Source organism: Micromys minutus (genome assembly GCF_963924665.1).
Source record: "Micromys minutus genome assembly, chromosome: 32".
NCBI classification, from domain to species: Eukaryota; Metazoa; Chordata; class Mammalia; order Rodentia; family Muridae; genus Micromys; species Micromys minutus.
This window is the reverse complement of record NC_137967.1, coordinates 13,125,727-13,139,037: the sequence shown is the minus strand read 5'-3', so window position 1 is coordinate 13,139,037 and position 13,311 is coordinate 13,125,727. Positions and strand designations below refer to the sequence as shown.

Below are 13,311 nucleotides of genomic sequence, written 5' to 3'. Positions count from 1 at the left end.
CAACAGAGACTATGAAAGCTAGAAGATCCTGGAAAGATGTCATACAGAACCTAAGAGAACAGAAATGCCAGGCTACTCTCCAGGAAAACTCTCAATTACCACAGATGGAAAAACCAAAATATTCCATGATAAAAACAATTTACACAATATCTTTCCACAAACCCAGCCCTACAAATAATAACAGATGGAAAACTCCAATGCAAGAAAGGATACTACACCCTAGGAAAAGTAAGAAAGTAATCTTCTTCCAATAAAACCAGAAGAAGACAGCAACACAAACAAACTTTTACATCTAACCAAAAAAAAAGAAAAAAAAAAAACAAGAAACACTAATCACTACTCTTTAATATCTCTTAACATCAATGGACTCATTTCCCCAGTAAAAAGATATAGACTAACAGACTAGATAGGTAAATAGGACCCAGTATTTTGCTGCATAGAGTAAACTCATCTTAGTGACAAAAACAGACGCCACCTCTGAGTAAAAGGCTGAAAATTTTCTTCCAAGCAAATGGCCCCAAGAAACAAGCTAATATTCAATAAAATTGACTTTCAAACAAAAGTTATCAAAGAAGATAAGGAAGGCCACTTCATACTCATCAAAGAAAAAATCTACTAAGGTGAACTCTCAATACTGAACATTTATACTCCAAATGCAAGTTTACCCACATTCATAAAAGAAACTTTACTAAAGCTTAAAGCATACATTGCACCTCAACAATGATAGTGGGAGACTTCAACAGCCCACTGTCAGCAATGGACAGACAGATCACAGAAACAGAAACTAGACAGAGACACAAGGAAACTAACAAAAATAGTGAACAAAATTGATTTACCTGATATCTATACAACATTTCATCCTAAAACAAAAGAATACACCTTCTTCTCAGCACCTCATGGCATCATCTCCAAAATTGACCATGTAATTGGTCACAAAACAGGCCTCAACAGATACGAGAAGACTAAAATAATCCCATGCATCCTATCAGATCACCATAGACTAAGGCTAGTCTTCAATAACAACAAAAGCAAGAGAAAGCCCACATACACATGGAAGCTGAACAATGCTCAACTCAATGACAACTTGAGCAAAGAATAATTAAAGAAAGAAATTAAAGACATTTTAGAATTTAATAAAAATTCAGATACAACAACCCAAAATAATAAGATGCAATGAAAGCAGTGCTAAAAGGAAAACTCATAGCTCTAAGCACCTCCAAAAAGAAACTGGAGAGAGCACATACTAACAGTCTGACAACACATCTGAAAGCTCTAGAACAAAAAAGAAGAAGATACACCCAAGAGGGGTAGATGGCAGGAAATAATCAAACTCAGAGCTAAACTCAAACAAATAGAAACAAAAAGAACTATACAACAAATCAACAAAACGAGGACCTGGTTCTTTGAGAAAAATCAACAAGATAAATAAACCCTTAGTCAGAAAAACCAGGGGGCACAGAAACAATATCCAAATTAACAAAATCAGAAAGGAAAAGGGAGACATAGCAACAGAAACTGGGAAAAATAAAAAAGTCATCAGATCCTACTACAAAAGTCTATACTCAACAAAACTGGAAAATCTGGAAGAAATGGACAATTTTCTAGACAGGTACCAGGTACCAAAGTTAAATAGGGATCAGATAAGAAATCTAAACAGTCCAACAATCTCTAAAGAAATAGAAGCAGTCATTTTAAAAAGCCCAGGACCAGATGGATTTAGTGCAGAATTCTATGAGACCTTCAAGGAAGACCTAATACCAATACTCTTCAAACTATTTCACAAAATAGAAACAGAAGGAACAATACCCAAATCATTCTATGAAGGCATAATTATGCTTATATCACTTATACATAAACCACAAAATAGTCCACAAAAAACAATTTTCCTCATTAATATGGATGCAAGATACTCAAAAAACTTCTCACAAATAAAATCCAAGAACACATCAAAACGATCATTTGCCAGGATCAAGTAGGTTTCATGTCAGGGATGCAGTGATGGTTTAATATATGGTAATCCATCTATCTAATCTACTATATAAAAAGATTCAAAGGAAAAAAAAAACACATGATTATCTCATTAGATGCTGAGAAAGAATTTGACAAAAGTCTATACCCATTCATTATGAATGTCTAGGAGATAAGAAATTGAAGGCCTATACCTAAACAGCTAAAAACAATATACAGCAAGCACGTAGCCAACATCAAGAGAAACTTAAAGAAATCCCACTAAGATCAGGGACTAGACAAGGCTACCCACTCTCTCCCTTCCTATTCAGTATAGTACTAGAATTCCTAACCAGAGCAACTAGACAACAAAAGAAAAGTCAAAGGAATACAAATTGGAAAGGAAGAAGTCAAAATATCACTATTTGCAAGTGATATGATAGTATTCTTAAGTGACCCAAATAATTCCATCAGAGAACTCCTAAACCTGAAAAAGAAAAAAAAAAAAAAAACTTCAGCAAAGAAATCAGGTAAACTTTCTCTAGTCAAAGGATAAGAAACTGAGAATGAAATTAAAGAAATGACATCCCTCACAATAATCACAAATAATACAAAATACTTTGGTGTGACCCTAACTAAGCAAGTGAAAGATCTGTATGACAAGAAATTCAAGTCTTTGAAGAAAGAAATTGAATAAGACCTCAGAATATGGAAGGAACCACCATACTCATGGATTAGCAGGATTAATATAGTAAAAATGGCCATCATACAGAAAGCAATATCTACAGGTTGAATGCAATCCCCATCAAAATTCTAACTCAATCCTTTATAGAGTTAGAAAGAGCAATTTGCAAATTCATGTAGACTAACAAAACCCAGGATAGCAAAAATTATTCTCAACAATAAAAGAACTTCTGGGGGAATCATCCCTGACCTCAACCTGTATTACAAATCAGTCATGATAAAAGTGCATGGTAATGGTACAGACACAAGCAGGTAGATCAATGGAATAAAATTGAAGGCCCAGAAATGAACCCACACACCTATGCTAACTTGATCTTTGACTAAGGAGCTAAAACCATCCAGTGAGGAAAAAAGCATTTTCAACAAATGGTGCTGCTTCAACTGGCAGTCAGCATGTAGAAGAATAGAAATCTACCCACTTTTATCTCCTTATACATAGCTCAAGTCCAAGTGAATCAAGGACCTCTGCACAAAACCATATACTCTGAATCTAATAGATGAGAAAGTGGGGAAGAGCCTCAAATACTTGGATACAGGGGAAAACGTCCTTAACCGAAGGGCAATGGCTTATGATTTAAGACCAACAATTGACAAATGGGACCTCATAAAACTGAAAAGCTTCTGTAAGGCAAAGGACACTGTCAATAGAGCTCTACTCATCTGTTCAAAACAATGGCTTCATGAAATTCTTAGGCAAATGGATGGAACTAGAAAATAACATCCTGAGTGAGGTAACCCAATCACAAAAGACCACTCATGGTATGCATTCACTGATAAGTGGATATTAACCCAAAAGCTTGGAATACCCAAGACAATTCATAGACTACATGAAGCTCAAGAAGGAAGATCAAAGTGTAGATGCTTCAGTACTCCTTAGAAGGAGGAAGAAAATACTCATGAGGGGAAATACAGAGATAAAGTGTGGAGTAGAGACTGAAGGGAAGGCCGTCCACAGACTGCCCCACCTGGGGATCAATTCCATATAAAGTCACCAAACCCAGACATTATATCAGATACCAAGAAGGGCATGCTAACAGGGGCCTGATAGAACTGTTTTCTGAGAGGCTCTGCCAGATCCTGAAAAATACAGAGGTGAATGCTCACTGACAACCATTTGACTGAGAACAGGGTCCCCAATGGAGAAATTAGAGAAAGGACTGAAGCAGCTGAAGGGGTTTTCAACCCCATAGGAAGAACAACAATATCAACCAACCAGACACCCCTCCCACAGAGCTCCCAGGGACTAAATCACCAACCAAAGGTTACACATGGAGTGAGCCATGACTCTTTATACACCAAAGAGCTCACAATGAAGGAGAATTTAAGACACTCCCTTTCCCTCCTTTGATATGAGAAGATTCACTTTGGAATAAGACCTTGGAGTTCATGGAGCACACGAGCTGTTCAGACAGTTTTATGTGTGACAGCAGAAATGGCTGCCAAAGAGGCCTTTGTGTTACAGCCATCACCCATAAGTTGACTTACACCTGGACAAGAGCATGGAGATGTGAGCTATGGATAACAGGTATGTGAGAGGCAGTAGTAGCCCCAGTGCTCTTGTAATCTACATAAATGCCTTTCCAAAGTTTTATCACAATTAGTCCTTGTGGCTATGTGTAGCCCTGGCTGTCCTAGAAGGTTCTCTGTTGACCAGGCTGGTCTTCTGCCTCCCAAGTGTTGCAATTAAAGGCCTGTTCCAACACTGCCCGGCATGGTTAGTGTTATTTAATATTTAGACCCAAGAAATCACTGTACTCATGATACTGTCTTCTCTGCTCCTAACATACCACCCCCCTTTATAGTCACCCCTTTTCTAACTGCCCATCCTGGTGTTTGGTGATTTGATTTTCCCCTTTCAGAAGTTCATGTAAAATATGTGTCTCTGATTCCTCTACGACCATGAAAATTCTTCCATTAAAATACAAGTGTGAGATTTATGTTATAAGGCAGTTTCTTCCGTATCACTATTCCAAGGACTTTTAGCTGCCTTCCAGTTGGGAAATTTGATAATGAAGAAACACAGAACTTAAGTGACCCAAGAAAAGGCACACATGCCATGCCACACTGACCTATATGAGAGAAACCAGTGTCGATCAGGAGACAGAAAAACAGGAGGAAGTCTCAAGCCCTTTGCTTGGGGATTTCATGGGCACAGCAAACGGTTCTAGGATTTACTGGTTTGGATAATCCCAACAGGTTTCAGATTCAGGACCATGCCTGGTCGTGAGATGGGGTTTTGGAATAATACCGGCTTGGATGTTAAAAGGTGGAGATGGGCTGTTTGCTCAGGGTCATTGGTTTACCTGTGAGAGCTGTGTCCCTGGGGAGGCCACTTGGTCTTCCTCAGGACCAGCCGGCCTTCCTTAGGAAGCCCTAGTGTTGTAATGTCACATCAGGAAACAGATGGACAGAATAAAGCCTCCATGTATGTCAGTGTTACACACTGAGCAATGTGTCCTGTTTGTGTGACCTTCTGTCCCTCTGCCTGCTCACCTGCACTTGCTCTGTTCAACTCGTCTTCAACATATAATGTCTGTCCTTTATAGCTAATGGGGCTCATCATTTTCTCCACACTGCCTGCCATTGCTCTCTCTTAGCTGCTTGGCTGCTGTTTTGCATTTGAGTGGATGAGGGAGAGCGGGTGTGCACATACCACAGTGTGCATGGAGATCAGAGGACATCCCTCACCCATTGTTTAGGACAGGACTCTGTCTGCCTGACATCGTGGAATGCCAGAGTGGCTGCCCTACAAACATCTCGGAATTCACCTGTCTCTTCCCACCTCTTAAAGAAAGAACTAGCTCTATGGACACGTGCTACCAAGTCTGGCTTTACACAGGCTCTGGGAGTTGAACTTGGGTCTCCAATAAGGCATGGGAGCATTATACACACTGAATCTACTTTAAAGCCCTTCTCTCTTTCTCCTTTAATTGGGCATTGACAGCTATATCTTTCCCCTGGTAAAGTGTCTTGTTTCTTTTTAAGTTTTATTGGGTTTCTTTTAAAGGTTTATTTTATGAATATGAGTACACTGTTGCTGTCCTCAGAAACACCAGAAGAGGGCATCTCAGATAGTCTAGAGCCACCATACAGTTGATGGGGACTGGACTCAGAACCTTTAGAAGAACAACCATCACTTAACTGATGAGCCATCTCCAGTCCCTTGGTTTTGTTTATGAGGCAGGGTCTCTCTAGGTAAACCTGGCTGTCCAGAACTTGCTAGGTTGACCAGGGTGTGACACATGGTGACTCTCACTAGCAGACCAAGAGAATCTGAGAAGCACACAAATGTCATCCCCTGAGTTCCTCCACTGTTATAAGTGCACATAAGAAACTCACAGTCCTGTGATAAAGTCCGGAGGCAGCAGATGAGGTGAGTGTCCGTGCCCCTCCTTTCTGTCCTGCCAGCCTGGTGAAGTTTGTGGCTGCATACATGCTACTTGCTCTCAGACAACCCCAGGCTCAACAGTCTCACACAGCTGCAGTAAACTGAGTGTGGGGGCTCACACCTATAATCCCAGCACTTGGGAAGAAGAGACTCACCAATCTCTGTGAGTTCCAGGCCAACCTGGTTACATAGCAACAAAAAAGGAAGGCTACAATGGCTCTCCCATGACCAATGATCACCTGGCTTGTCAAGGGAAGTCACCCTACTCTGAGTGACCACACAAGTCATTTCTCTCACTGTCTCCAGGATCCTCTGAACACACAACACACACAGGACACAGAACGGAGCTGCAGGCATTTATTAAAATTAGCCTAAGAGATTGAAGGATGAGGGCACAGGTGTCAGGAATCCAACTTCAGGAGAGAAAGAGGACAGGTCAGGAAGATGGCACTCAGATCAGACATGATGCAAAGATGGGTTGTCCAAAAATCCATTCACCTCTACTGCTTTGGTAAAGTGCCAAATAGACCCTCAATTTTCTTCAAGGTGTCGATGGGATAGTATGTCCTGCATTCCCGGCTGAAGATCAAGGATGCCTGGACAACACAGAGACAGACAGGGACAGAGGTGGGTACAGGCAAGGTGCAGGACCTCAGCAGGGCTCCCTAGGCACCCATGATGTGAACACTTCTCATCCACAGGAAAGAAACTCCCCAGCAGTGATTCAGGTCTCCAGCAAGAGACTCTGCCTAAAGGGAACTGGAGCCCACCCACAACATCCAGGAGGAAGCCTGAGACCTGCCATAGCCAGACAAGGAAGAAGGCGAGAAAGTTCTGGAAGGTATCGTGGGGGCTGTGTCTAAACAGGGACAAGGTAGCTAAGTATGAGTTTTGGTGATGCTTCCCATACCTAAGGACATCTCCAGGCACATTGGCTGTATGGTCATGTTAAAAATACACTCCCCACTTGGGCTTGTTAGAAGAATTTTTTTTTTTTTTTTGGTTCTGGAGGACATAACACTCAAAATAAAAGCACTTTAGGAAACGGGTAGAAATGTTCAACAGCTACATCTCTGCCTTCCAGTTATGCTTGAAAGAAGAGACATCAGGAGGCAGCTGTATTGAACAGCTGCACGTAGTCCCTGGGGGTTGGGGTGGCATTTCAGACATGGAGGGAGGTTCAGGCTGTAGTTCAGATGATACTCGTGGAAGAGGAACTCCATCTGAGGCAGGGGAGTAGAGTCAAGGGAGGTTCCAAAGAAGATACTGGCCAGTAGACAAAAGTTTCAAGCATCTTAGAGTAGAGCTGGGGGTGTCATACCTGTGCAGAGGCCAGACCTGAGTTCTCACCCAGTTCCTACTATGGGTGAGAACCTAGTGTTTACCCAGCATGTGGGAGTGAACTGCAGGACTGTGCGAGGAACAGGCTGGATGTATACCTAGCGTGCTGCATTGGTTTGCACTAGTGTGGGTAAGGGTTTGAGTTCTCAGTTGCTGGTCCCCTGACACGTGTTAATGTTTGCATTGATCGTTTGTACATGGCCTTCTGCTATTGGCTGCATGGTAGTCAGGGTAGGGAGGATGTTACCATAATTTTGGGATCCAGGAATTTGGCTTTTAATCCTTCTTCATTATAGCAGTCCTGTAGTTTTTCAAAGGCCACCCTCTCCTCGACGGTAGCATCAAACCTCGAAAGGAATAAATGCATTAATGTCCTTTTTCCAAGTAATGTCCTGATATAGCCATCGATGAAGGGATAGCACGCTTCCGCTGCAAACACAGACAGAAAACATCGTTAAAAGACCACCGGCTGGCAGAATCAGGGACTCGAGGTTTCTAGCTGCACCTACAAATGCCTTAACTGACCTCTCTCATAGTCCTGCCCTCCCAAAGGCTGCATCCTCCCAGCTCCAACATGGTTTCCATTAGACACACTTCACATGAGTGGCCAGGCCTGCAAATCTGACCTGCACATAAGCCCCACACTTGACAGCTTCAACCCCACATCTACAGACCCTTCCTCAGCAGTATCGTCACCCGTACACCTCCATCTCCCCGTCCCACCCATTCCAACTGTTGCAACCCAGAGTAGAAAGAATCGAGTGTCTTCTGCAGGACTCATTCCAATGGCTTCCCGAGGACCCATTGATCTGTTTCAGGGCCCCACTTAGCGATCTTCATGGGACTGAGATGGGGTGAGTGAGGGTCCCAATCTTACTTGTCTGGAAGCCCAGCTCTCCAATCACCAGCAAGGCCAGAAGAAGTGTCCCCTTCATGGTGGAGAGTGCTAAGTGCTCTTCTCACAGCAGATCCTCTTCCTTATAAACCATTATCACCCTGAGCCCAGGCACGCCCACCCTCACACTGCCTCCCAGGAGTTGCAAATACCTAGTATCTGTGAGTTCCCTTCCCACTTGCATGGAGAGCCCCTCCTATTCCGAAGGACAGCCTGAGCCAGCCTGCTGTCATCAGTTTCTTGAGAGAAGTGTTTGTACATTTGCCAAAGAGGGGTGAGAGCTCACCTTTGTAAGCAGCCTGAGTACTGAGCCAAATGCCCTGTGGTCCTATTCCACTTGTCAGTTCTGCTTCCTGGTCACACTCCTCACCTCTCTTGGCTCTAAGCATGTCCTCTTCAAGTTTGGACAGGAAGTCACAGGGGCCAAGAGAGTTTTCTGTCACTGTAGGTAGCCAACAGCCCAAAACACTACTTGTGCCTGAGGTCAAGACCCGAGCGGAAGTATACAATACATGTCTGGGCCATTGTGAGGCCCTTTGAACATCTTAGCTGATGAGGCCTTGGGATTGGAACCCTGAGGACATGGAGGCACCATCTACCTCTCCGTGACTCCCAGCCAGGGTAGTCCCCAGCTGATTGGCCGTGTGGGCATACTCGGGGCCTACTGATGGTTCCCTACCACAAATTCTGCTTCACTCTATGGTAACTCGTTCCTGTGGTCCTGCTCACCTTGTCCCCTCTCAGCTCTGTCAGTAACCATGTCTCAAAGAGGTTTGAACAGTAGAGTCCATGTGGTGAGAGCAGTGAGCGTGACAGTGAGGAGTTCACCATGACCTCTCAGGTGTCCACAACCCCACAGGCTACTGTGGACTGTCTGGCTGTAAACTACCCTGCTCCATGGGCCACAGGCAGTGCTGTGGGTGTAGATGGTCAACCTACTGACCCTAAGGAAGACATATTCATCACACAGGAGTGTCATCTGGGTGTTGTACAAGTCATTTCTCGAGACAGGAAGCTCTTCAATTCAAGCTCACCCTGCTGGCCATGTGTGATGGTTAGTCTTGGTGATCATCCTGACAGGGTTGAGAGTTGCAATGGCAACAGGGCTGTGTGAGGAAGTTTTCAGGCTGGGTGAATTGATGTGGGTAGCCTGCCATTCTGGTATCAGGATGGACTCTCCTCATAGATGGGATAGAAAGAGGAAAACAAGCTGAGCACAAGTATTCATGCCTCTCTCCTTCCTGAGTGAAGATGGGATCCACCACCTCACTGTCCCTAGCTCACTGCAATGGACTGTGTCACTTCAAACTGTGAGTGGACACTGTGCTTCTTACCTGACATCTTATTAGTTCTCTACTTTAGTAGCAGATTTTAGGATTTTTAGCAAAGCCCTGGGTTATTCCACAGCACCACACACATGCACAAGGGCAGCCCAAGAGAAGGATAACTGTGCCAAATGCTTATTATGCAAACATAAAGGCCTGGGCTCAGAACCCCAGGACCCATTTATAGAGGTGAATGTAACAGCATGTACCTCTAATCCCATGTGAGGAAGCTTCACAGTCAAAAAGAGATCTTCTCTTTAAAAAAAGATGGGAGGCTGCTGTGATAGCTCAGTGATTAAAGGTAAAGACATGAGTTCAAATCCCAAACTCACCTGGTACACAAAGAGAGCTTACTACTGCTAATAATAGTCTTACCTTCACATGAGCACGCGCGCGCACACACACACACACCTTGGCACCTTGGCCCATACACAGAAACAAACACACACACAAGCACACAAACACATGAACAGACTCCTACAAATGTCTGTGGAAACTTGCAATGAGGAAGCCCATACAAGCTCCTAATGGACAAACATCAAAAACTTTCACAGCAAACTAAATAGCATTTTACTGAAGATTGTATGTGTGTCTGTGTGTGTGTGTGTATGTGTGTGTGTGTGATATTTTATATATATATATATATATATATATATATATATATATATATATATATATAGAGAGAGAGAGAGAGAGAGAGAGAGAGAGAAATTATATGTATATAATGTACAAACCCTTTGCTGCCATGAATGGATACATGGCACATAAATGTGTATGGATGAAAACAGTGTTCTTACATCTCAGAAGAATTCCGCAGATCTGTAGATGCTCCTCCTGGGAGCTGACCTCCCTTCAGTCCTTCAGTGTGAGTTCAATTACAAATTCTAATGTTCTACACAATGGACCAGACAGTGAAGAGCTTGCGGCACATTCTTAAACCCTTGAGTTTTAGCCTGAGAACCTGTGAGGACAGCCTGGCACAAAATGCATCCCCAGGCTCACTGGGCAGCCCATGTAGCCAAATAGCAAGCTACAAGCTCAGTAAGAGGCTTTGTCTCAAAATATATAAGGTCCTCTCAGCTGTAAAGAGGACCCAGATCCACTTTCCAGCACACACATGGTAGCTGACAACCAGCTGTAACTGCAGTTCCAAAGGATCCGGTGCTCTCCTGTGCCCTCCCCTGGGAAAGCAAAGACCACATAAGACACTCATGCAGGCACTATTCCCATAAACACAAAATAAAACTAAGTAAAATTTCAAAACATAGCAAGTATACAGGCATGTATATGTATGTATATACACACATATGCATGTACACACACACATAATGTATATACACACATGTATATGGCAGAGAGCAATGGAAGGCAACTCAAGGTCTTTCCTTGCCACCTTGTGCATACACATACTATGCCATGTGTCTTAGTTAAGAGTACTGTTGCCCTAATAAGACACCATGACCAAAAGCAGAGTGCTGCAGGGTCACCTGGCAGTGGACATATGTCCTTGTCTCCGTTCCCAACCCTGTACAGAAGAGAAAAGTGGGCACTTTCTACAGGCCTCTGCAGCCCTCAGGACCTGCAAATTCATAAAAACAGAGACTGGTGGACCCACAGACAGCTCACAAGTAGAACAGTGTACTTGGCACCTAATTGCCAAAACTGTTACCGGATGTAAATCCTGTTTGGCTCAGCTAACCAGTCAAAGTTAAAAGCTTAGGCCTCTCTAAGTCTTCAGCAAACTTCACTGTGTCACCAGCTGATGTAGAGAAAATGACAGTCAAGTGCCCTTTACGACAAACTACTTTATTCTGACTTATCAAAACACTCACAGTCTTTACTTTTAAAATTAAATAACAGCCAACTTACATAAGCACAAAGCCTTATATAACATAGGCATGGGGGGGGGTAGTTCGAGGCCGAGCCTGAGTTCTGTGGGAAGATAGTGCTGCATGTTTTAAGAAGGGCCAGCTTTACACACTTGAGGGGCATGAGATAGCCCTTCAGTCAGTCTAGCCAGCATCTGTGAAGACCTCTTGGTGTTGACCCTGGGAGACAGGAAGGCCTTGCTCTCCTGAGCCTTCAGACATGTAAAGAACTCCAAAAGGCAGCCCATGCAAGAGGAGCTAGGGAAGAGGAGGTGGGGTTTAGAGCCTTCGCTATGGAGGAGGTCAGGTGTGTTCTTACACACAAGGGATCCATGTGCACCGCAGCCTTGTAATCTTTCTTGTGATGCTACAAAAGACACATAACCAGGTGATGTATATGGAAAGAAATTAATGTGCTTCATGGTCTGGAAACTTGAAAGTTCAATATAGAGCAACCGCAGGTAGCCACGGCCTTGTGCAGTCTGAACACAGGGTGCCCCACAGAAGGGCAACAGGGAAGACAGAGAGCAGAGGCCCCACCCTGCTTCTCAAGCACCCACCATACTCTGCTCAGCCCTGCCACACCGGGAACCAAGGCTCAACGTGGGTGTTTGGTGTGTGAGCTAGACTTGTGGAGACTGTGGCTGCCTCTCCCTTGATGCAGTCTGTGGATTTAGATGACAAGTCTCCAGGCAGGTGAAGAAAAAACATTTCAGGCATTGCGGCCAGAGCAGATGAAAGCCCTGGTTCTCACTAGGGTCATACTGATGGAGAAATGGTGTCATACTTAGTACAGAGACACTGCAAAAGACAAACATGATAGGTAAATGGTAAGTTCCATGTTCGGGCTGGAGAGATGGCTCAGTGGTTAAGAGCACTAGCTGCTCTTCCAGAGGTCCTGAGTTCAAATTCCAGCAACCACATGGTGGCTCACAACCATATGTAATGGGATCATATGCCCTCTTCTGGTGTGTCTGAAGACAGTTACCAAGTACTTACATAAAATAAATAAAATAATTATTTAAAAAAATAAAATAAAATTTCAGGTTCGGATGCTCACAGAGCAATCAGGTGACTGCCAAAGTCCAAAGAAATGAGGTAAAGACACAGTGCTTTTCACCCCTGATCCCCACTTGTGGGAGACTGAGGCAGATGTGCCCCAGTTAGTCTGTGATTCTTTTAACTTTAATTTGTTTCAAACATTACTTTTAACGATGGTTCTTGAAAGCTATAACCTCCCTTTTAACCCACCACCCACCAGAGGTAGTGGAAAAGAAAGGGGATGGGGGAAGCAGACCTGTTTCGAAATTGTTCTTTGGAGCAGTGCCTGTCTGTGTTGTCCGGAAATCAGCAGTTCAGTTCCAGATCAGCAGCGGGCAGCTCGATCCACTCGCAAACGGTTCACGGCTACAACAGCCATCCGGTTCGGTAGAGCTGGGACAACAAACAGGAATCAGCAATGGTGGTACAACCTAGCAGAGACAGCCAGGCTTCCGCTGCGACTTGAGTCAGCAGGAGGGACCAGAGAAGAATCCCAGGAGAAGTCTCTCAGAGAAGAGATCAGCAAAGATCCAACACCGAAAAGCTTTGCACAGCTACCTGTACCAGCAAGCCAAGCTCAGCCTCCCTCCCTGTCTGTCGAGTCCACTTTATACTCCAAGCGTCACGTGTCCTCCATGGGTCCTGCGTCAGATGTGAGTCTGTCTCAGCTGACATCACTCTGCCAATCTGCCCGAGTCCACAGACACGGAAAGAAACTGCAACTCACCACCAGAAGTTTTTTTTTTTTTTTTTTTTTTTTTT

At 43.8% G+C, this 13,311-nt stretch overlaps 1 protein-coding gene across 1 annotated transcript; it reads right to left on the bottom strand.

Annotated features, from left to right (window-relative positions):
- Window positions 1-6,579: 6,579 nt before the first annotated feature.
- Window positions 6,580-8,355, bottom strand: LOC308413302 (secretoglobin family 2B member 2-like; the record flags this gene model as incomplete). The annotated part of the gene is made up of 3 exons (XM_080908227.1): window positions 6,580-6,675; window positions 7,668-7,849; window positions 8,298-8,355. The coding sequence occupies 3 exons, from the start codon at window positions 8,353-8,355 to the stop codon at window positions 6,580-6,582; spliced, it is 336 nt and encodes a 111-aa protein (XP_080764353.1).
- Window positions 8,356-13,311: the final 4,956 nt, after the last annotated feature.